The sequence below is a fragment of the Motacilla alba genome, chromosome 1 (assembly GCF_015832195.1).
Source record: "Motacilla alba alba isolate MOTALB_02 chromosome 1, Motacilla_alba_V1.0_pri, whole genome shotgun sequence".
NCBI classification, from domain to species: Eukaryota; Metazoa; Chordata; class Aves; order Passeriformes; family Motacillidae; genus Motacilla; species Motacilla alba.
The window spans coordinates 25,071,532-25,096,097 of NC_052016.1; the positions used below are offsets into that span (position 1 = coordinate 25,071,532).

Sequence of the window (24,566 nt, forward strand, 5' to 3'; positions counted from 1 at the left end):
CAGGGGATTTAAATTTGATGAGCTTTGCGGTCCCTATCTAATCCAAAGCATTCCAGGTTTTCATGATGCCCATCCTTAGTGCCTGTTCTAAGCCATCAGGTATGATCATGGCTGTACAAATCAATCCACTCAGAACCTGTGCATTGCAGCATGCTTCCAATGACTGAAAAGGGGAAGGGTCATAATTGGAAATTGCTGTTTGCAGAATGAGAGCCAGAACCTCTCAACCCAAATATTATAGAACAAATGATATTGTAGCAATGTGGATATAAATGAAATGTGGATATAAATAGAGTACAGATGTAAATAAGCTCTATGTGCTCACAAGGATTGCCTGAAAGAAGAATGGAGGCGGGTGGGGGTCAGTCTCTTCTCACAGGTAACAAGTGACAGGACTAGAGGAAACAGCCTCAAGATGCACCAAGGGAAGTTTAGGTTGAATATTGGGAAAATTTCTTCCCCAAACAGGTTGTCCAGCTCTGGTGCAGTCTGCCCTGGGGAGTGGGGGAGTTCCCATTCTTGAAGGGTTTAAAAACATTTGGATGTTTGACATAGGTATGTAATTTAGGGGGGTAATGATTCTTAAGACTTTTAGCTTTTCATATATTTGTGCCTTTGTAGATTTCTAAAGCATACCTGTAGCTTCTAGTTCTATCTTTCCTCCCTACATTTAGGAACAATAAGCTAACCTTATAAACACATTCCTAAGTATTGTTTAGTCTTATTCCAAGAAGAGAACTAGCTACAAGGACATTCTATTTTCCAGTCAGAATCTAGACCAGACATAATGGAAGTGGGGCAAAAGAAACCTCTGGACTGCTTCCAGTGGAGCAAGACCCCAGCAATTATTGCCTAACCAACTAACCTTTTAATTGGACAGTATATGATAAACACACTAATCAACGAACCTTATAAAAATTGTAGAGTTACTATACCATGTGCAGTTTTCACCACATTGTGTACCTGAAAGCTTTCAAGTAAAGATTTGCTTTTATATTCACTTCAACATTGTTGGAAAGATCTATTATATTTTCCAGGTATCAGTGAGTGACAGTGCTGGGGGAACAGTTGGACTCGGTGGTCTTAGAGGGCTTTTCCAACCTAAACAATTCCATGATTCTATCTCCTGCCTCCGGTCTTGGTGCTGTTCTCACTAGAGGTGACTTTATAGATGGTGAGCAGCACACCAGTGCTAGTAAAGAGCTCACCTCTGCTATACCATGCTCAAATAATAAGATAACCACCTTTGATTCTGCTAATGCATTTATAGAGTAAATGGAAGAGGAGCTTAAGTTTAATTCCAGATGTGACTTGACAAGCCACAGCCTGCAGGTACATGTCAGGCTGTGGCGCACATTGCTGTCAGCCTGTGAGCCATATCACTGGTGATGAATGCTAACAAATGAGTTACTGTCTAGTTGTCATGGGAAGCCTGCATGCCGAAAAAAAAATTAAGAATTAACTGGCTTTAAGCTGCTTTCAGAAGGAGTGAGAAATTTAATTCTGACCTGATGATTGTTTGGATTCAGAAGCAGAGAGTGAGGACTTCCCACCAAAATGGCCTGGGCAGTGCATCCCATGTCCCACTGCAGCATGTTCATAATGTGCAACATTTGCTGGCAGCTCAAAATCCAGCATGTCCTGGACTGATCCCCAGCTCCATGGGCAGCAGGGCAAGGGAGAAGCTTCTGACCCTCTGCTCCACTCTGACGAGACCCCACCTGCAGAGCTGCATCTGGCTCTGGGGTCCAACCTCAGAAGTATGGGAAGCTGCTGGAGTGACAAGGTGAAGTGTAGTGTAGCTCCTTGGATATGCCAAGGAGGGGCTCCAAGGTCTGGAGCACCTCTGCTCGGGAGACAGGCTGGGAGAGCTGGGGTTGTTCAGCCTGCAGAAGGGAAGGTTTCAGGGACACCTTAAGGCCCCTTCCACTGTCTAAAAGGGCTGTATAGTTCAAGTAATAGAATAACAGGATTGTTTGGGCTGAATGGGTCTTAAAGCCCATGTCATTCTACCCCCTGCCATGGGCAGGGACATCTGCCACTAGATCAATTTGCTCCAAGCCTCAGTCTGGCCTGGAACACTCTCAGGGATGGGACAGCCACGGCTTCTCTGGGCAACCTGTGCCAGAGCATCACTACCCTCACAGACAAGAATTTCTTCTTGACATCCAGTTTATCCTCTGTCAGTGGGAAGCCATTCCCATTGTCCTGTCACTCCAGGCCCTTGTCCAAAGTCTCTCTCCAGGACTTTTGGAGCTGCTTTATGCCCTAAGGGGCTCTGAGGTCTCCCTGGAGTCTTCTCTTCTCCAGGCTGAACACCCCCAACTCTCTCAGCCTGTCTTCTAGAGCAGAGGTGCTCCAGCCCTCTGATTATCTTCAGAGCTTCCTCTGAACTGCTTGTTGTTTGCACTTCCTGTGGTAGGATGGCACCTTTAGTATCAGAGGTGCAGGTGCTGTACAATTGCCTCCCAAAAGCAATGTAGTTTTGCTTCCCTTAATCTGTAGGGTGTTACAATAATCTGCCTTTTTGCAGGGACAGGGTTGGCCTTGGAGGCAAGGTCTGTGATAGGAATATGCCTTGTGCTAGAAGCATGTTCTGTGCATGTCACCTCAGAAGGATTGCATATCTCCACAGTCACCCCTTCCTCCAGTGCCTCCCCCATATCATTCATTTTAGCCTATGCTGGTGGAGCTCTATGTGATGAAATGTTCACTTATGGATGTGGGTTAACTTCCCTGGAATGTTTAACATTCCCAGGAACATTTGAAGAGGGCTTTCTGAGCACTTCTCAGTCTCTGAAGGGCTTCAATTCCTCATCTACTACTTCTGCCTTACTTTCCTTCTGTTTTGTGACAGTGTGGTAAAGGCTCTGCTCACAGCTAATGCAGATCCAAACCTTGGGGATGATTTCAGCAGTGTGTATGAGATTGCCAAAGAAAAAGGCCTCCATTCCTTGGAAGGTAAGATGGCTTGTGTGTAGCTGCTGACATTTGCTTTTCAGGTCCCAAAATTTTGTTTCCTGCTTTGACCTCATGGGGTTTTTTAAGAGCTTGTTTCATCTTCTTCCATTTAAATATAAAGTAATTGATGGTACTTGGGTGAATGTGTGTCTGAAGGGGAAAGAAACATTACATAGATATTATGTAGAAGTAATCCTTCAGTTTACCAGAGATAAACTGGTTTTATATAGCCAGAGCAAAATACAAAGTCATAGATAGGAACGTCATTCCATTGACTCACATGCAGCCACATCTTTGGGAAGGAGAAGGGTTCAAGGCAGTGTATTCCACCAGCAGCCTTAATCCAGATCTTATCAGGAGCTGTGAAATGCAGTCAGGCTTGGCCAATTGAAATAAAGCTGAATTATGTAAGTGGTTGCAGTGACTACTGTTGGGTTTGGGCAGGCAGCAATATCAGCTCTCAGCCCTAGATGACTTTCCATGAAAACAAGGTCATTTTCTGCAGAGTCATGTCCTCTCATTATGGATATTCTTGGCAGATCTCAGTTTCCATGCTCACCCCTTCATTATCCTCATCACTGGTTGATGCAGACTGAGAATCATAGAATCATGGGATGGTTTGGGTGGTAAGGGACCTTTAAACCGCATCCGGTCCAACCCCCTGCCATGACATGGATACCTTCCACTAGGCCAGGTTTCTCATACACTTGCTTTGTTTATTCAGACCTATTTAAATTTCCCAGACGGTTTCCACTTTTAATGACAATAAATGGTGGTAAAACTTTCTTGGTTTTATCAGGATGTGTCTGGATTCTAGGTGCCCAGCTGTGCTTTGGAGCAGCCAGCTACATGTTCAGAGATTCTTCTGTTCCTCATGCTGGCAGGAATGATAGTAGGACTCAAGCCCCCTAAAATGTCCTTATCTTTCCTTCCCCATTCCAGAAGCCTTTTCTCTATCCAAGCACTGTGCTGGCCTGCCAACCTCACCTCTGAGCTGGCAGACCATGGGATGTTTCCCAGACATCCCCCTTGCCCTGCCAGAGCCCAGCCAGCCACTGGGACTTGGATTCCCAGGTACGCCTGCATCCACAGTGGCTGCTTTTGTGTGCTCTGACTTATTTGGAAGTTAAACCTTGTTCCAGCTGCTCTGGGTGGGAAATGGGAGGAAGTCACACAGTTTGTCTAGAGCCTCAGTCTGCACAGACTTCATAGAGTCATAGAATAGAATCATGGAATTATTTTGGTTGGAAAAGCCCTTCCAGACCACAGAGTCCAGCCATTCTCCCAGCACTGCTGAGGCCACCACTAAACTGTGTCTCCAAGTGCTGCATCCACATGACTTTTAAAGCTCTCCATGGATGGGCAGATGATGCCAGGGCTTAACAACCCTTTCCATGAAGAAATGTTTCCCAATATCCATCCTGAATCTCTCCTGGCACAGCTTGAGGACATTTCCTGTTGTCCTGTCCCTTGTTCCTTGGGAGAAGAACCTGACTCCCACCTGGCTTGACTCTCCTGTCAGGGACTTGAGGAGAGTGAGAAAGTCCCCCCTGAGCCTCCTTTTCTCCAGGCTGAGCCTCCTCAGCCACTCCTCACCAGACTTGTGCTCCACACCATTCCACAGCTCTATTGCCCTTCTCTGGACAGGCTCCAGCACCTCAGTCTCCTTCTTGGAGTGAGGGATCCAGAACTGAGCCCAGGTGTGGCCTCAGCAGTGCCCAGCACAGGGTCACTTCCCTCGTCAGGCAGCCACACTGTGGATGCTGCTGAAGCACAGTGACATTATCCACGGGCCTGTCTGTGCTTTTGACTCGGTGCTAAGAGGTGAAAGCTCTGTGAAAGCCTAATGAAGGTGTAATATTTGAACCTTTCATAAAGCACAGGTTGAGTTAAGAAGATGGAACAGTGAGGCGACAGCTTTGACAGGGCATTATTCTGTATTTTTAAAAGCTCCCTGCTCTCATCCCTCACTGTGACCCGCCTGTGCAACAGACCTACTTCTTGATGGGAGAGAGAGTATACATAGATCATATCCCTATAGCAGGGAATGTAAAATGTATGAAACTACATTAAAAAATGAGCAATAGAATGCCAATACATAATGCATGTACATAGACTTTATTTAAGATAAAGTGTATCAACCAAGAAAGTTAATTGTTTTTGTCTGCATTCATCCCTTTCTAATGTTATATATTTTGGGGTGAAGAAAAGATAAGGCCACTCCATGAGAAGTTGCATTAATTCTTTGGTTGACATGTTTTATTAAAAAGAATAAATTCAGTTGCGTTTTTAAAAAGAGAGAGAGAAACTGCCTTTGTTTTTTCTTTTTTTTTTTAGACATTTACATATTTCGTGTATAAATATTTTTTCATAAAAACATCCAAATCAAGAGGGTGTGCTCCACAACCACTGCACAAAATATATTACAGACATTTATATGGATGGCAGGAAGGGAGACAGAGGGCTGAAAATTTCCAGGCACCCAGTGATGGATGGTGGAGGAGGCTTCCCCTGACGCTTTATTGAGTTTCCGATGATTATCTTTCTCAGAGACATTTTTTACAGATGACGGCCGAGCTGTCACAACGGACCATGGGGGAAAAAAACCAACAATAATAACACTTTAATCTCTTTACTGCGCTGCTCCCTAGTATCTCAGATTCATCTTCCCTGACGCACGCAGTTCATTATCCTGCTCCTCCCTGGGTAGGAAATGACGACAAATAAATATACATACTCACCCTGTGTGCTTGGAGAAAGGACCCAGGGAAGGAAAGGAGCCAGGGCATTAATTGATCTTCCTGGAGGGACTGTGGTTCATTAGTGGAGATGCTGGGCTCGGACAGCATCAGGTATTCATCACAGTGTTTCTCTCTTCTGAACTTTTCAAATATCCTAGAAATCTTTTGATGGCTCTTAGGAGGGACCGTGAAGAAGTCCCTGCAGCCCATCCATTTTGCAGCTCTGCTTGCTTTGCCATAGCACAGTATAAGGTGCTCAGAGCACTTGGGAGCTCTCCCTGCCCCTGGATCTGGATCTAATGAGTTTTGGGTACAGACCCTTTCACCAAGGAGCTGGACACACCTCCAGGAGCAGAATTTGGCCCATCAGGTGGATGGTGTTCATTTGAATGGGGACAGCACATGCCAATTCCACCATCACTCATGCTCCATGGTGGGACAGGGTATTTATGGGGCTTCCTCTGGGCAACCTGTGCCATTGTCTCACCACCCTCACAGGGAAGAACTTCTTATTCAATATTCAATCTTATACTGCCTGCTGTCAGTTAGAAGATATTCCTACTTGTCCTGTCACTGTCTGCCCCTGTAAAAAGCCGCTCTCTCTTATTTTTTTTGCTGATGACTAAAGCAAAGAGTTTAAAATCCAGGTCTTCCTAAGTCGGATCCTTAAACCAGCTACAGGAGAGCAGGGGTGCTGCAGACCCTTCCTTCAGAGCCATGCCCTGCTGAGACACATGGACTTATGTGCTGGAGGCTCCCAAAATCAGGAATTTGCTTGAAGGTCAAGCCATAGTGGGGCAGCATTCATTCCTGTCACAGCTTCCCTTCTCTTTGCTAAAAACATTATTTAGATTATATATTGGGAATAAATTCTGTCCAGTGAGGGTGCCAAGGCCCTGGCACAGGTTGCCCAGAGAAGCTGTGACTGCCCTGTGCCTGCAAGTGTTCAAGACCAGGCTGGGCAGAGCTTGGAGCAGCCTGGTCTCATGGAACGTGTCCCTGCCTATGGCAGAGGGGTAGAACCAGATGAGCCTTAAGATCTCTTCCAAGTCAAGCCATCCTGTTACCCTACAATAAATGGCTGGAAAAAGACTGAGGTCTTTGCTCAGGTGTCCTCCACCCACCTCCTCCCCTGCCTGGGCACTGTGTAGGCAGTCACTGGGATACATGGAAACCATGTTGTCCTTATCTCTACTGCTGCTCAGTGGAGTGGGGGCAATGGCCACCAGAAATCCCCACTGGGGTCCTGGTGGTTCCAGAAAAGGTCACAAAGCCCTTAAGCTTCCTGCCTGCTGAGGGGGGTGGGTACATGCTGCTGCTGCACATCCAGATGAGCAGTTCTGTAGTTATCTCAGTGAGCTGAGCTTTCACTCTTTGTCCCCTGCAGTCCTTGTCACCCGGGAGGATGACTTCAACAACCGTCTCAACATCCGAGCCAACTTCAAGGGCTGCACAGCTCTACACTACGCAGTTCTGGCTGATGACTACCTGACAGTCAAACTGCTGCTGGATGCAGGTGAGTTTTGTAGTTCCACCTAGCTCATGGGCCAGGAGCACTTCTAAGTCAGCCCATCCTACAAAACTATCAGGTTCAGACACAGGCCACACTCTGTCACTGTCACAATTTGGTGTGATTTGCTGTTTGCTTTCATCTCTTTACTTTTTAGTTTCTGTGTTCCCGTTCATCTCCAGTGGTTTTTCTCTATGTGCTTTTGGTGGCTCTTCTCACCTTAGTCATTGAGTTTTCCCTTTCTTCCTGCAGTTAAGCATCCAGGGAATCATAGAATCTTGGACTGGTTTGTGTTGGAAGGAACCTCAAAAATCATCCAATTCTAACCCTCTGCCATGGGCAGGGACACCTTTCACTAGACCTGGTTGTGCTAAGCTGCATCCAACCTGGCCCTGAACACTTCTAGGGATGGGGCAGTCACAGCCTCTCTGGGCAACCTGTGCCAGGGCCTTGGCACCCTCACAGGGAAGAATTTCTGCCCAATATCCCATCTAACCCTGCCCTCTGTCGATGGGAAGCCACTCGCCTTTGACCTGTCACTCCAGGTTCTTGGAGCACTCTCCAGCTGCTTTGGAGCCTCTTTAGGCGCTGGCAGGTCCTCTAAGGTCTCCCTTGGGCCTTTCCTTCTCCAGGCTGAACACCGCCCACTCTCTCAGCCTGTCTCCAGAGCAGAGGGACTTCAGCCCTTGGAGAGCTTCTGTGACCTCCTCTGGTTTTGCTCCAGCAGCTCCACAACCTTTTGATGTTGGGAGTCCCAGAGCTGGACTGGGTGCTCCACATGCCCCCACTGGTCTCTGCTTCATATTTTTTCATTTCCCACCTGCATTATTTATTCAGGCCATCTGTCATATCCCTCATGTCCCTTTGTGGAATGGAAGGGTCCCTGCTATACCAGGAATGGATCTGCTCTGTATATAAGGCACAGGATAGGTGCTGGTACATAGATGAAATGGTGGACGCTCAAGTACTGTTGGCACCAGGACAATGCAGCTCTTGTGAGAATTGGTTGGAATCAGCTCTTGTGAGAATTGGTTGGAATTAGCTTATGCAGTTACTGGTCCTCCTGGTTAAATCACAGAGCCCTTCTCCTCACAGAGCCTGCTTCACTGTCTTCTCTTGTATACTCACCTGGGCAACCTGTTCAGTTCTCAGCTGTCTTCATGGGGAAAAAGCTTATCAGCACTAGTGGAGTAAAATGAAAAGATGCATTTAGCCAACAGAATAGAAATGTGCTGCCCCGACAACGGCTCTTATATGCACCCTCTTGCTGTTCCTTCTGGGATGATATTTGTGACTCTTGTGCTGTTCTCAGGAGCTGGCATCTGCTTAAGGTGTACCTGCACATGCACAGTGTGTCAGACCACCAAGCTGGTCTATAGTTCTGCTCTCCTCCAGATGTGATATTCTTTGTCCCCAGTATTCCTTCTCCTCCAGCAATTTCAACAGCTCTCCTCCTGTGATGTCCCCAAGGTCACCTGGAAATGAGCCAGCCACAGCAATGCTGTCCTTGCCTCAGGCGTATGCTGCCAGCAGCCTCTGCCAGGTGGAACATAAAGTGGTCACCTGTCACAGCCTGGCCCTAACAGAGACAGGCTCACTAGGGTCTGGTTGGCCAGATGCTGATTTTTGCAAAGATTTGAGGATTGTTGTAGTCTTTGTGGTGTGGGCATCTCGGAAGTTAATTCTAAGAAAACAGACAAGTATGTAATGGTATGACATGGTGTCATAAGGCTCATTCTTTAAGAAAGCAGCTAAAAAGGTAATAGAAAGTAGCATCTGTGATGGCTAAACATCCCCAGATGTGTGGATGCCATGGGACAGAGAGAGAGAAATGGCAAGCGTTTTTCACAGCGGCTCGTGAGAATTTTTAGGGAGTTGGAAGGACATGGTAACTTGTTAAGAATAAACAATCTGCAGGTGGTGTTTTTCTACTTCTTTCTGTTCTTGTGTGTATGAGGAAGGTGTTTTTGTTAGTTAGCCAATCAAATAGAATCTATCGTATCACTCTATAAAAACCACGCGGTTCTCTTGAATAAAGCCTTCTTTGCTCTTTTCTACAATACTGCCTCCCGCCTGTTCCTGTGTTATTCTCAGCACAAGAGTGACACAGATGGGATGAGGAAAATTAATTGTGGCAACACTGAACCTTGATACTCATCTGTATTACGTGCTTATTATTTTTCACAAATAGAAATATAAGAGTGAAAGGGTGAGATTCTGTAGCACTGAACTCCAGGTCAGGGTTTCTCTGGGAGCCTTACAGATACCAGAACCCCAGCTCCTGGCCATACATTAACCCAAAACCAAAGGAACCAATGAAAGAAATTCCATTGCAAAGGCAGGGCTCCTTGCAGGGAAGAGAGCTGAAAAAGCAGGCATCTGCTCAGGAAGCTGTGGGACTGTGTGGACAGGATGGCTGGGAAGTCTTCAGACAAAAATACTGCCCCCCCCAAGTGCATTTTTTCTGACATAGAAACCCCCCTCCATGTTTGCAGCATGTGTGAGCATTGCATGAACACAAAACCTGGCACAGTCCCAGAGCATATGACTTACTGCATGTCTGTTGCATGGGCCAACAGCATCTGCTCAGCTGTCACTTTGCCATGGGCACTGACAGTCAGAAGGTCTCCAGCAAAACCTCTGCGATCCCACAGTTGTGGGCAGGGATGCCCACAGGAGGAGCAGAGCAGAGCAGAATGGAGCAGACTTTACCTGCTTGAGCAACGGGTTGTGGATGCACAGACCTGGAAGGGCTTTGCAGCAGAGTGCAAGGGGCTCTGGAGTGTTACAGAGAGTGGCAGTGGGGTTGAAGGGCTGGAAAAGTCCTTGTCACAACAGGATTGAGAACAGATATCTGCAGAGAGTCTGTACTGGAGGCTGGAGAGTGTTTGACATATGTCATGGTGTGAATCATAGAATCACAGAATGGTTTGGACTGACCACTCCCAGCTCTCCCAGCCTGTCTCTGGAGCAGAGGGGCTCAGCCCTCCAAGCACCTCTGTGGCCTCCTCTGGACTCACTCCAGCATTTCTAGATCCTTCTGTTGTTGGACCCCAGCGCTGGAGGCAGCACTGCAGGTGGGGTCTCACTGAAGTGGGGCAGAGGGGCAGAATCACCTGGAATAGCATTTTCTGCAAAGATACATGCTTCTCATTTCTGCCTTGGAAAGCCTCCTTGCATGGCACATATTATCAGGTGATTGAAAGTACCAGGGCAGCTCCTTGGTTACCCTAAGTACAGGTAAAAGATGGGTACGAATAAATGAAGTTGACACTAAAGAATTTTTCCATCCTGAATAAATCGTTGTAAGGAGTAAGTCTGCCTTATTTCTCCAGTTGTGCCCTGCTTAGCTCTCCAAGTACTCTTCCAGTCCAGGCCTCACTTCACAGAGGCAACTGTTCTTTTTGTTCCAGATATTTCTGTGTCTGTCCTGGAGCCACTGCCATCTCTGTGAACGGCCCTTTCTCTGCTTGGTGCCCACAGAGAATTCTTTATTTGTAGCAAAGTGTCTCAGCTTGAAAGAACTCCCTTAGGTCTCAGAAAAAAAAAGCATTTAACAATCTGTGGGACGGTGTTTGTTTGGGTACAAATGGAAGGATTGTGTGAAATCAAAGTGAAAATTCAAAACTTGGCCAGAAGACGTTATGGTCACTCATCACTGTTCTGTTCCTAGTTCAGCCCCACAGAAATCCTTCTGGATCCTGCTCAAGAACCTCAGAGTTCATTTCCAAGTGGAAATCCTTGTCTTGGAGAGCATGTCCCAGTGCTCAGATTCTGGAGACAGCCACCCACCGGTGGGAACCTCCATTTGGCGATGGTGTGAAATTCCCATCGGAGCCCCTCCCAAGGTTGAGTTCACAGTGTTCCTCAGATTAATCCCTGTTCACCATCCACAATATCCACTTACCCTTTGCAGTCATGATTTAGGATGCAGATTTATGTGGACTATTTGCTAAAGGTAATAAACTTCACCTTTCTGTCAGGTGGACTCTGAGCTGCTGGGGTGACAGCAGATACTTCCCTGCCCTTTCAGCAAGTTTTGGGTGCTGGAATTGGATTTCCTGATGGGCACATGATAGGAGGATTTCAGGGCATTCACTGGAGGCGTTTCCCTCCTCCTGGTTCCACACGATAACAAAGCAGGGGATCCCTGCCTCCTCATCAGTGTAATCTCAGATGAATACATGGCCAAGGGTCTTCGTGTGGAGATCGAACACTGTTCAGCCCTTTGTGAGGGTAATGCCCCTGTGCTGCTATTGACATCGCACACAGGGTGGCTCCTGGTTGCTGACATGGAACAGGCTCCTCTTGATCTCTCCCTACACCTGCCTTTTACTAACTCTCCATTTACTCTCCCTCTAACTTCTCTCGCTGGTGCTCTGCCCTCGGGCCAAAGCCATTAACTGCCCAGCCCCTCTCTGCTCCAACCACTTCCCTACCCCCCTCTTGTTTTTTAAGGGAAGCCCCCTGCACTTGCCCCTCACCCCACATCCCTAGCCTTTTGTGGCCCATTCAGTGACTCGCTTGACCCCTCCAGGACCTTATAGCCCTTTGGTCAGCATGTGTGTGCCCAGCAGACCGCGAGATGAAGTGGCAGCTCTGTTGTCCTTTTGGGCAGTTGTTGGTGACATTTCACAGTCCCCTGACCTGAGGCGACACCATAAATATCGGTGTTTGGGGAAGGGGTGGGTGAGCACTCGCATCCACAGAGTGCACCAGTTGCTACTGCAGGCACAATTGATTCCAGGGACTTTGTGTTTGGCTCAGAGGAAGGCAAGCAGGCAGGGTCACCAGCTTGCTGTTTACAGAAGTCTCCTTGTTTTAGAGGGAGCTTTTATGATGTCAGTATTTAAGTGAAATAGCCAGTGTTAAAAGATGCAGCTTTCTGGCAATGGCGTAACCCTGCCATGGAGCATAGCCAACATCAACCTCCCTTCTACAAATGGTTCTGCTCCAGAATCTGTTGCTGAAATGCAGGGAGGCACTGATTCGTGTGTCCAGAGTCGCAGATATTGTTCAAGGGCTGGAGCTCCTCTGCTCTGGAGACAGGCTGGGAGAGCTGGAGTTGTTCACCTTGGAGAACAGAAGGCTCCAGAGAAACCTTAGAGCACCTGCCAGTGCCTAAAGAGGCTCCAAGATAGCTGGAGAGGAACTCTGGATAAGTGCATAGAGTCACAGGCAAGTCAGGGCTCCCTGCTGACAGAGGGCAGGATTAGATGGGATATTGGGAAGAAATTCTTCCCTGTGAAGGTGGTTAGGCCCTGGCACAGATTGCCCAGAGCACTGCCGTATCCCTGGGAGTGTTCCAAGCCAGGTTGGATAGGTCTTGGAGCAACCAAGTCTTGTGGAAGATGTCCCTGCTCATGGCAGGGGAGTGGAATGAGATGAGCTTTAAGGTCTCTTTAGCCCAAACAATCTTGTGATTCTGTGATTCAGAGCTAGAGACAGCACTGCTGCTGCTCAGGGATTTGCCCTGCAGGTAAATGACCCTTCTCTCAGCATGAGAAACTGTTCCTTTTTCACAGCCTTGTACTGGGAAGAGTTGTCCTAGCTGTGGTAACCTTTCAGTAAATTAAAATTACACTAGACAGACCCTAGAAGAAGATGCTGCAGGAACTGTCTTAAGTTGGAGCTTACAAAATGCAAAATCAGAATATTGTGAGCTCTTGCTTATGTATACACCTGAGAAACTAGGCACAGAAAGAAGCATAGAAGCAAGGTTTTCCCTGGTGTGTAGCAGCTCAGCTGCCATTTTTCTAGGATCTCAAAATTAATTTCCAAGTGCTTTTCCAAGGTGTGTTTGGTGTGTGTGTGTGTGTCCATGTAGCAAGGGGTGTCTGAACTGTCATCTGCTGACGTGTGGAAGTATTGTTTCTACACGGTTGTGTGGCAGTGCACTACTCTGCTGCTGCACATGGGTAGGGGCTTGTATTTCCTACTCTTGCCTAAAAATAGAGCAGTTCCTTCCTTCAGAGATTGACCCATGCCAGTTCGTGGGACTTCCCCTCTCTCTATCCCCACTACAGAAACCAACACCTGCCCTCCTGCCAAACCTGAGCAGGCTCCATATGTCCCCCCTTCTCCCCAGTGCTCTCCTCATCCCTGACTGCCCTGCTTTCTATTTCCCATGTTCAGAAATCATCCCCTCTGCTCCCAGCTCCACCTAGAGCCAGCTCACAGGCTGACCAGGCTGTTACTGCATTGGAAATGCCTCCTGCAATACATCCGCAGGGGGATCACATGATCACAAAATGGTTTGGATTGTAAGGGACCTTAAAGATCTTCTCATTCCATGCCACTGCCATAGGCAGGGACACCTTCCATTAATTTAGATTGCTTCAACCCCATCCAACCTGGCCTTGAACATTTCCAGGGGTGGAGCAGCCACAGCTTCTCTGGGCAACCTGTGCCAGGGCCTCACCAGCCTCACACAGAAGAATTTCTTCCTAATACCCAATCTAACCTTGCCCTCTGTCAATGGGAAGCCATTCCCCCTTGTCCTGTCACTCCTTGCCCTTGTCCAGAAGTCCTCTTCAGCAATCTTGGAGTCTCTCATCTCTAATTAGATGTGAAAGAGAGAGAGGAAGAAATGAACATAGATTTGTGAAAACATTTTAGCTGAAGCTGCAATAACCTGGTCTGCTGAACTCGATTTGATAGTAAATTTAGCCCGGTGCATTTGTTCATAATGTTGTGTGCTCATCTCCTCAGTCCAATGTAATTGCAGATCTTGTGAGTAGGGTGAGTGATGGGTAAACAGATTATGGAGCTAGCATTGCAAGGGATGGACTTTGGACATCAGAAAGCAAAAGTGCTTATGGTATTCTCTGGAAAAATCAAGTTCTAATTAATTGGGTTTTTCTAACACAATTAATTTCTTATTAACTACTGCTTAATATATCTTGGAGTGTTTTCTGTTGCACACCAGATTAAAAGGGTCCATTCTTCCAGAGGGAGAGTAAAGGATATCCCTAGAGAGTTGGCTCTCAGGTCCCCAGCAACCACTTCCAGAGAAAAGAGAGCTTTGGTTTTAACACATCTGGCGAAAGTAACATTGAGGTTTTGCTGCAGTCAGCAGTTACCACAGTAAAAAAGAGCTCAGGGCAGAACTCCTCCCTCTCTACAACTCCCTGAAAGGAGAGTGGAGTCAGGTGGGGGTCAGGCTCTTCTCCCAGGTAACAAGCAACAGCATTAGAGGAAACTGCCTCGAGTTGTGCCAGGGGAGGTTTAGTTTGGATATGGGGAAATTTCTTCCCCAAAAGGGTTGTTCAGGCTCGGCACAGGCTGCCCAGGGCAGTGTTGGAGTCTCCATCCATGGAGGGATTTAAAAGTCTTGTGAGTGTGGCAGCTGGGGACATGGGTTAGTGCTGAGGGATTGGTTAGACTTGATGGTCTGCAAGGCTTTTCCAACCCTGAAAATTCCATGAAACTATTCTATGACTCTATGACAGACTCTGTAAAGCATGTGCAGAGTAAGGCTCTGCACAACCCTATGTGACTTCCTCCCAGTTTTTCTTTAGAGTGGCTGGGACAACGTTTAGCTTACAAGCCAGTCAGAGCATACAAATGCAGCCACTGTGGATACAGCTCTCCCCAGGAATGCAAGTCCCAGTGGCTGGCTGGGCCCTTTTTGGTGAGTCACAGGCATGGTAGCTGTCCTGGGTGGTCTGTTGTGGAGGTTTGCTGCCCTGACCAGCTGTCATGCCAGAAGGCCTGACATCCTCTCTCCTCTCCATGCTCATATTTACAGGGGAATCAGATAAATTCCGTATTGATTCCTTCTGTTGCACTGTAAATTTTGCAAAAGATGATTAAATAGTGCAATAGCATCTGCGAGTGCCGAGGCTCAATATGTTCTGGGCCGGCATATCGATCCTTCGTCTGACTGCAGCCAGTTCCACTCCCTACCATGCCAGACCAGTAATTAAAATCCTATGAAACTGGGATTTAGAAACCAATCATATTCCAGCATCGAGGCATCCAGCATCCCAGTGTGGTGAGAGCAATAAGAGTCCAAAGTGCCAGCACATTTCTGTCTGTGTTGAAGCACTTAGGAATAGTTTTCCCTTAGGACAGGGGAGTAAACAGATCCCTCTTGAAGTGTTTCTGGGGACAAACTTGACAGTGACAACGTTTGGCATGATCTTAAGAGCTCTGCACACATGGGTATATGGAGAAAGGGTGATGGATATATAGGAAGAGTGTGATTTTGTAGTTTCCTCTCTCTTACCTTACAAAACAAGCATCAGGAGTCAGGTGGATTGTTTTCACACGCAATTGTCAGGTAGGCATAGACCAAATTACACTCAGGTTCCAATAAAGCAAGAGTGAAAGGTGCATGCATTTAAGACATTCGTTCATTCTTTCCCTATTTCTTCTATTGCAACTTTCCTATTTGCTGTAGAACCAGAGAACAGTTTTAGATTGGAAGCGACCTTCAGGCTCATCTTATTACAAACCCTCACCATGGATAGGACACCTCTCAATAGATCAGGTTGCTCCAAGTCCTGTCCAGCCTGGCCTTGATCTTTATCACTTATGGAAACTCACTGTCTCAGGCTGACTTCCAGCTTCTAATAAGGCTCAGAGGTCCTAGCTTTCATTCCTAAAGAAGGGGCTTCTTTTAAATCCTTTTTTACATGTGGGGTTTTTTTACATTTAATTTGCCAGAGCAAACACTTCATTTGATTTTCTTCATCTCCCCTGGGTTTGGAAGGATGATGGTGTGGTTTCTCCCTTTAGGAGAAGGTCCTAACTCTTCTTATGATAAGGACTTTAATAAATATTATGAGTTTCTTCAGTCTTTACATCCATGTTTATGACAGTTACCTGCTGGTCGGCTGCTCCTTTTTTTCAAGCAAGATCCATTTTTTCCCCTTGTGGTGCAAAGCTCCTTGGCCATGGATTCTTTGCTGGATTTTCTGGAGAGGAAGTTTGGCATGAACATATGTCCCATTGCAGTGTGGTACTTTTAGGAGCTGAGGTTTGGAGAAGAAAGCCTTTTGCTTTGTCCAAGGCCGAATTAAGGCTTACACCTTGTCTTGGAAGCTTTCTGACTGCCAGAGCTCTTAGTCTCTGGTTTCCACCAGTTTAACAATTTATTGGTGTTGTGCTCTTTATCCTTGCAGTCCCTGGACTAGTTTTCTGGGTGTTGCAGTGCTCTTAGTGTCTCAGAGGGGTGACCTTCATGCTGTATTTTCCCTGTTTGTTCAGGGCATTTCATTCTGTACTAATCCCATGTCACTGGCTCATACGATTGCCTTTCTTACCTTCATTTTGTTTCCAGTCTTTAATAGCTGACCTCACCACTCCACCAGTGGGGCTCAGTCCTTTCCTGTAGTCCAGTTTACATGCTGCTTTGACCAGTCTCCTCCTTTGCCTCTGTTCCAGCTTATTCCTCCAGCTTATCCCAGTCCTGAGACTATTGCATCTGTCCAAGAACATGAAGATTTGTGTTCAGTCTGGTTCACAAGGTTTGGGAGCGCTGGTTAAGCTGCACCTTTAAGAGGACCTCTCCTTGCTGGTTTCTACCTGGTCTTGTCAGCATCTGACCTTCATCTCAGAGCTCTGGGTATCTGCTTTTCCATGTAAACTCTACCCCAGAAACATCTAATTCTTAGTTAAGTCGAAATCCTTCCTTTGCAGAATCACATAATGATTTGGGTTGGAAGGGACCTTAATTTAGCTCATCCAGTTCCAACCCCCTGCCATGGGCAGGAACACCTTCCACTAGAACAGGTTGCTCTAAGACCCATCCAATCTGGCTGGACAAATTTAGGTTGGAAAGGCTTCTTGTGATTTGAGAGTGAGGCCACTGAACCAAGGGAGCACAAATCTTGTTCCCTAGAGCTCTGTGAGGACTGCTGCCAGCCCAGGGCTGTGCATTAGGCAGCACTTGATGTGGTGGAACTGGAGCTGGTGCAGGTGCAGTGTGTGTGCCCAGGTGAACAATAAGACCAAGGGGATCTTGGCTTGTGTCACCAATAGCGTGGCCAACAGGACCAGGACAGTGACTGATCCCTGTACTGGGCACTGGTGAGGTCACACCTCAGATCTTGGGGTCAGTTTTGTGCCCCTCATGGGAAAAAATGGAGGTTCAGGTGGGACCTTCTCACTCTCTACGACTACTCAAAAGGAGGTTGTAGCCAGGTTCTCCCAGGCAACAAGTGACAGGACAAGAAGAAACAGCCTCAAGTTGCACCAGGGGAAGTTTAAGTTGAATATTAGAGGAAATTTCTTCCCTGAAAGTGTTGTCCAGCCCTGGCGCAGGCTGCCCAGGGCAGTGGTGGAGTCCCCATCCCCTGAGGGACTTAATGGATGTGTAGATGTGGCACGTGGGGACATCCTGGTCTAGGGTGATGGCCACTCAATGTGTCCACTTCCAGCACCCTCAGCAGCAACCACCATGGCTTTGGTACTTCCAGGCTCCTCTTTCTGGGATTTAGTTCCCTTCAACAGAAAGAGTTTATTTCCCACTCACTTCTGGGATATTGGATCCAGCAGAGTCTGCTGCAGGGAAAGGGATGCTCCCCAAGTCTCCTCAGTGTGCTGGAGCACAGAATGGGTCCAAGGCAGTGACCTAGACAGAATGTGTGCTCACAGAGCCTGGTAAAAGATCTTGAGGTACGCCTGGGTGCAGTGCCATGAGGAGCAGAGAGAAGTGCCCTCAAGGTTCATCCTTTGCTGCCTGTACCCAGGCCTTGCCTGTACCTGTCCTGCCCAGGGGCCAAGTGTGCTCAGACCCTCCACTCAGGCCAAACTCAGTGCTGGGGTTCAATATTGGAGGGAATAGCTTTATACTGAGAAAATGGCTTTATACTGGAGAAAATGGCTTTATACTGGAGAGAATAGCTTTGTACTGATTCAATGGCTTTATACTGGGGAGAATGGCATCCCTATTCATGGCAGAAGGGTTGGAAATAAATGGTCTTTATGGTCTCTTTGGACTCAAACCAGTCAGCAATTCTGTGATTCTTTGAATGGTTTTGTAGTGGGGAAAATTACTTCGTACAGGGAGAACAATTTTATACTGGGGAGAGTGGCTTTATGCAGTGGCTGTATTATGTAGGTGGGGATTTGTATCTTCTCTGAGATAGCAAGTGATAGAAAGGACAAGAGGAAATGGCCTCAGGTTGTGCCAGGGGAGGTTTACGTTGGATATGGGGAAAATTCCTTCTCTCGAAGGGTTGTCCAGCCCTGGCACAGGCTGCCCAACGCAGTGGTAGAGTCCCCATCCCTGAAAGGGATGGCCATGTAGTTGTGGCACTTGGGGACATGGGTTAGTGTTGGCCCTGGCTGTGCTGGGGGAATCGTTGGACTCAGTGGTCTCAGAGGACTTTTCATACCTAAAATGTTCTGTGATTCTGTCCTTATTGAATGGCTTTATAGTGGGAGAATGACTTCCCCTGACTTTTGTGACTGAAGCAGTGCAGTCTTCTGTGCCAGAGACTTGCACAAGCCCTCAGTTTCCACCTCCACCATATTGTACCTTCTAAACACCAAAGAAGGAAGATAGGAGACATTGAACATTTTGGCATCTTGTCTTTCCGTAACACAGGTCACCACAGGCCACTGCTGCTGCCCAGCTCATTTGCAGGCAGGACCTCTGGAGTGGCATCAGACAGGGACTGTGTCATGCCAGTTCTCTGTCCCCACACCCACTGCTGGGAACAGCACAAGACCCAAACACTCGGACGCATACCTGTGGGTATGCCCAGGAGCAGGGGGTTTCACACCATCTGGCGGGCTGTGAAACAAGGCCCTCAAGAGTCCTTTCTTTGTCCCAGTACTCAGGTCTTTCTCAAGCTGTGATCTGTCCACTCTTTGGTGCAGTGTCATTCTCTGGCTGTGCGTATGAGGTTCCACTGTGTGCCCTGTCCTGTCTGTCAGAAGTGTGAACCTTGTTCTGGCTGCAGCAGGCTCAGATCTGCTAGTCTTCTGCCCTGACAGGATGGAATGACAAGAGCAGGGTCTTGGGGCTGCCGAGGACATAGGGAGCATCACTGGGATGTTCCTCCAGGTTCTGTCTGTGGCCTTTGGCATTCTCTTTTTCCTCCTGCCATCTCTCCCTCCCCTTGCCATCCCCATCCCTATCCTGACAGCAGTGGGGGACCTAAGTACCAGTATCCGCTGCGTCGCCGGCTCTATTGACAGTTATCCAGAATCTGAAGGAATTCAAGACAAATTGTTAAGAGGATGGAGTTAATAAAATTTGAAAAATTGAGGCCTGTCACTCTACTAAACTTTTTTCGATCCCACTGACAGAAACATATTTCCCCAATGAGTGACCTTCTGCAGCTGCTGCAGCGCCACAATGCTGGGCGGGTGCAGGGAGAGAACCCCCACGCTATTTATCAAATATTATCAGCCGGGGCCTTCTAATATGAGCATGGAGGGTGGGAGGAGGCCACGGGCTCATACAGCCTGAGGTGCTGCCCAGGTGTCCATCTCCAGCTACAGACAGCGAGTGGGAGGTGACAAATTGCCTTCTATTAAGTCGTGGAAGGTTGACGTCCCCTTGGATACTGCTGCAGCCTGTGGCACAGGGTGGGAGAGGGCAGGAGAGGAGGTGGGGATGTGGAGTGGGGTCAGCCAGGGCGCTGACAGACCAGTGGCCACTTTTACCTTCTATTAGCAAGCCAAGTGATACTGTTATTTATGGCAGCATAATATTTTATTGCTGCCGGTACTCAAGGTTGGAATCGACCAGTTGTAGGAGTCGGGTTCTATCAATTATTGCAGCAATTAGTCAAGTCGTCAAAGCCATTAACAGGGGGATTAGGCCAATATTGGAGAGCCATTATTGATAGATCCAGGGCGAAGCCAAACAAACCCTCCATCAGAAATGAAAGCACGCCTAGCCTCGAGTATGTCATCATTTGAAGAAGTCAGGAACATGCCCCACTGGTCACTGCACAGACCCAGGTGGGTTTTGGTTGAGGGGGGTGGGGATCATGGGAGCACTGTCTCTTTAATGTATATGGAGCAGCCAGCCCCGGCAGTGTGTAATCTCACCTGTCTTGATTGTGGTCTTTATTTGTGAAGACAAGGCTTGCCATAGAAATTAGTCCATGTCAAATGTTTATGGAGCACATTTTTCATTCTGTAAGCAAATATAGTTCCTTGATGCCAATGCCTAGGAATGGCTAATCTCTCCGACTCCACTCCTACAGACTCCCCTTACTTCTTTCATCTGTTCTGATTGCTGCTTGCCGTTACTGAGCACTCCTGGTGCTTTACGCTGTCTCAGGGCACAGAAGCAGCTTGGTCTGCCTCTGCCAAGGTATTTGTCTCACTCCCATGTTTTCAGCAGGGTCAGAGAATGATTCAGGCTGGAAGGGACACCAGTGGAGTCATCTGGACCAACTCCCCTGCTCAGGCAGGAGCACATTGCACAGAATTGCAGTGGAAGGATTAGAATATAAGACATCCCGGACCTGCTGAGCACAATTATGGGGTCTTCCTCCACCAGATTGCTTTCCAAGGCTTGATTACTAGTGGGAGGGTCAGTTTCAGCATCAGTTTGGGGAGTTTGGGACCAATTTGAAGGTTCATTCTCATAAACTCTTGCAGTTAGGAGCTACTTGTGGGGTCATGGAGTGCACCACTGTTAGTGACAAGTCTCTGCCTTAGAGACAGCTCCTGATATACTGAGAGTCAGAGATTAATCCCTCGACCTTGTTTGCCCCTCTGGCTATTGCCCATTACCCCTATCTCCTGATATCACTGAGATTCCCTCTGTATACTTCCCATCACTGCCACTGGACCAGTTTGACATGGAATGCTCTTCTCCAATCCAGTGTATCTAGGAGGGAGAGCTCTCTCCGTGTGTGTGTTTCTGTGGGGTGCCCAGCCAACTCAGTCTAGCTCAGTCTTTGGGATTTGTTGTTTTTGGGGTGTTTTTAATTATACTGCAAGGAAGGGTGTGATTTTCCCCCAGAAGTGCTCCAGCGGCTCAGTGGAGCAGCTGGTCCACAGGCAACAGCCAGCTCCAGCTTCAGCTCCAGCTGGCACAGGCAGCGTATCCAATTGAAGCTGTAATGTCCCATGTGGCTCCCACAGGACTGAGAGTGGGTGCTTTTGTGAGACTGTATTTTCTTCTGGTGACCATGTGCTCTTATTCCCCCTCAGCAGCTCTTCACTGACAAGCCAGCTGTTAGCAGTGACAATCCCTTTTCTTCCTCCCTGGAGATGCATGCTTGTAACCACTGGTTGTACATTCTCTCTTTCTGATCCAGACGCCCTCCAAAGCAGAGTTTAGGAGGGGACACAGAGAGGATGTGCTACCTGCTCCTTCTGCCCCAAGACTGAGCTCTGAGCTACTGATCTTACTCATTTCTTGTGCTGTCAGGTGCCAACCCCCTGCAGAAGAATGAAATGGGACACACGCCCCTGGATTACGCCCGTGAAGGAGAGGTCATGAACCTTCTGAGAGCATCAGAGGCAAAGGTGAGACTGAGATTCTGGCCAGTTTGGGTTTCCTTTCCCACTGCAAGAACAATTTCAAAGATGTCGTGTGGATGTGGCACATGAGGACATGGGTTAGTGTTGGCCTTGGCAGTGCTGGGTGAGCAGCTGGACTCGATGATCTGAAAGCTCCTTTCCTGCCCAAATCATTTTATGATGCTATGATTTTAGGGTGCAAGCAATGGAAGACCACCTTACCACCCCTACAGCTCCATCCTTTTCCAAAATAAGTCTGTAAAAATTAAGAACGTGATGCATAAGGAAAAACATCTGCTTCTGTAGTATTTTAACTGTGGCTGTGCCCACCTCTTCCAAGTTACCATTTCTCACTCAGGAGTGACCTGCACAGGACCAGTAATGCTGCTCCGTAACCCCTGGATGCAGTAAAATCCAGAGCCTGTTTTACTGTATTTTCTGAAACTGTCTGTCAAACAAGCAGGGCTGAGAATCAGAGTCCAGCTGTGGCCTGGGATCCAGGTGTTCATGTGCACCAACCTAAGGTAAAAAGCACCCATTTCCATGGTGGGATCTCATCCCTTCAGCCTCCATGTCCCATTTGCTTTAAAGAAGGAAAAGAAACACATTTGTCATCATGGTTCCAATAAAAATGCCAGGAATCAGTACATTTGTGGAGCAGTAGGCTACTAGATAATGAGGGATCTGCAGCTAGATCTCAGGGATTTAAAATTCCTGGGAAGAGACCTTGTTCAGTGAATTATCAATGGGTAGGAGAGCCATCACAGCAGTGGCAAGTGATGCCTCATCCCTGGAAGTGTTCAAGGCCAGATTGGATGGCATTTGGAGCAACCTGGTCTAGTGGAAGGTGTCTCTGCCCGTGGGAGGGGTTGAAACTGGGTGAACTTTAAGATCACTTCCAACCCAAACCCTTCTGTGATGCCTTGTGAGCATCATCTCTCCAAGCAGCACAGATCAGCTAGGGCAGGGGACTCCCAGATAAGGGGCATTCCCTTGTCACCAGACCACAAGAGCAGGAGCTGAGGCATAAGGGGACCAGGTTTGTTCCTGGCTGTAAAGTTCCTCTGACATTGTGTATCTCAGTGTTTGTCCTATGGGTTTGGAATTTAAACTTGCATGCTATAAACCTGAGGCTAAGAACTTACCGCAAGTGGAGGATGAAGGTAATTAAAACTGTGTCAATTACTGCACTTAGGAGGTATTACCATGAAATAAACCCGCCAGGTGTCAACTGCTGCACTGTCTGTGCTCACCTCTTAAAGTCATCACTCAGGCAGGAGTTCAAAACCACATTCCCTAGTGCTAAATAAACCTCTGTCCTTAGTAGGTACAGAGTGATCTTTCCTCTGGGGCTCTCCATACTCCTTCCTGGCAAAGGAAATGCTGCCATGGCTGTCCTCTGTGGTCCTGATGGTTGCTTTTTGTGGTCAGCCAGTATGTGGTCACTATGGCAGCTCTGAGAGCAGGTTTTCATGAAATCATGAAGGAAGGAACTTAAAAGCTCATCTCATTTTACTCGACTGCCATGGGCAGGGATATCTTCCACTATATCGGGTTGCTCCAAGCCCCATCCAACCAGGCCTTGAACACTTCCAGGCATGGAACAGCCACAGCTTCTATAGGCAACCTGTGTCAGGGCCTCACCATCCTCACAGGGAAGAATTTCTTCCCAATATCCCATCTAATCCTGCCCTCTGTCTTCCAGGGGGAAGCCATTCCCCCTTGTTCTATCCCTCCACACCGTTATTCAGTCACTCTCCAACTCTCTTGGGGCCCTTTAGGCCCTGGCAGGGGCTCTAAAGTCTCCCTGGAGCCTGCCCTTCTCTGGGTATACACCCCTAGCTCTCAGCCTGTCTCCAGAGCAGAGGTGATACAGCCCTTGGAGTACATCCATGTTCATCAGCTTCGTTATCCATTATTCCTCCAGCATCCCTCTCAAGTATGGCTGCATTTATGAGAAAACTCCCCAAGGGAAGAGGTTCATGAGCACAGCACCAGCAGAACCAAACCTTGGCATAAAACCTGCAAAGACTGACAGTGTCTTTTACCTTACAGAAAAAAAGAATTTGAAATACTAAAGGAAAACAGGATATAAACTGATCAGCCCTGATTAGACAATGTCAGTGACATGAGCTAAGCTGTGATAGCTTTGTGGAGGTCTGGAGAGGGGTTCTTCCATAGGAAGGGCCAAACAAATCTTGAGGTGATTCTTGTGGGTTTAAAGAAAGGTTAAAATGAGCTTTCACTGCTCCAAACTCCACATAGAAGGTTGTGGCCAGATTAGCCAACAGCCAGCTTTCGAATAACCAAAAGAGACATTTTTCTCATGAAATGTGCTTAAACCAGCAACCTGAGGATGTTCAGGATGTTAAAAGAAGCATGTGAGTCACAGCTGGAGGTTTGTTTTCTTGGAAAGGCCTATCAAAAGGTGGTGGCTGGGATTAAGTGGACACCAGCTTCTGGTCAGGAGGTCTCACACTGCTGCTTCCAGAAGGGAGAGGGCAACTCTATGCCCTTCCTAGCTGAAATATTCCTTAAAAATCCTTCATCAGACACTGATGGAGACAAGGGAGGTCACCAGATGGGTCTGACAGGGGGCAAAGAGGAGCTGAATGGCAAAGACAGACTTGCAAGAGCCAAGCTCAGTCCAGGTGCTGCTATTCCTCCAGTGACAGAGGGAAGACACCAGTTTCAAGTGCTTTTCCCTCCCTTTTAGTCATAGATACTCGAGTGCTTATTTTAATTTCTTCAGACTGTGTTGCACTGGGAATCAGCTCAAGAGCTCTCAAGACCAGGCAAGTGAGGTCTAAGCTCAGGAAAAGCACACACAGAGTTCTGGTTTGTTTTTTTTTTTAAAGAATAAAGGAAATCAAAATAAATTAAAAATACATATGAAAACTCCTTGTTATTCT

At 47.5% G+C, this 24,566-nt stretch overlaps 1 protein-coding gene across 3 annotated transcripts in view; it reads left to right on the plus strand.

Annotated features, from left to right (window-relative positions):
• The window catches only part of CLPB (caseinolytic mitochondrial matrix peptidase chaperone subunit B), a 74,676-nt gene that overhangs the window by 25,087 nt on the left and 25,023 nt on the right, over nucleotides 1-24,566 (plus strand). For all 3 annotated transcript variants that reach the window (XM_038128499.1, XM_038128491.1, XM_038128482.1), the window contains exons 4-6: nucleotides 2,858-2,961; nucleotides 7,090-7,218; nucleotides 21,563-21,660. In XM_038128499.1, the coding sequence (XP_037984427.1) occupies nucleotides 2,858-2,961; nucleotides 7,090-7,218; nucleotides 21,563-21,660 (331 nt within the window). The remainder of the gene's footprint in view (nucleotides 1-2,857; nucleotides 2,962-7,089; nucleotides 7,219-21,562; nucleotides 21,661-24,566) is intronic.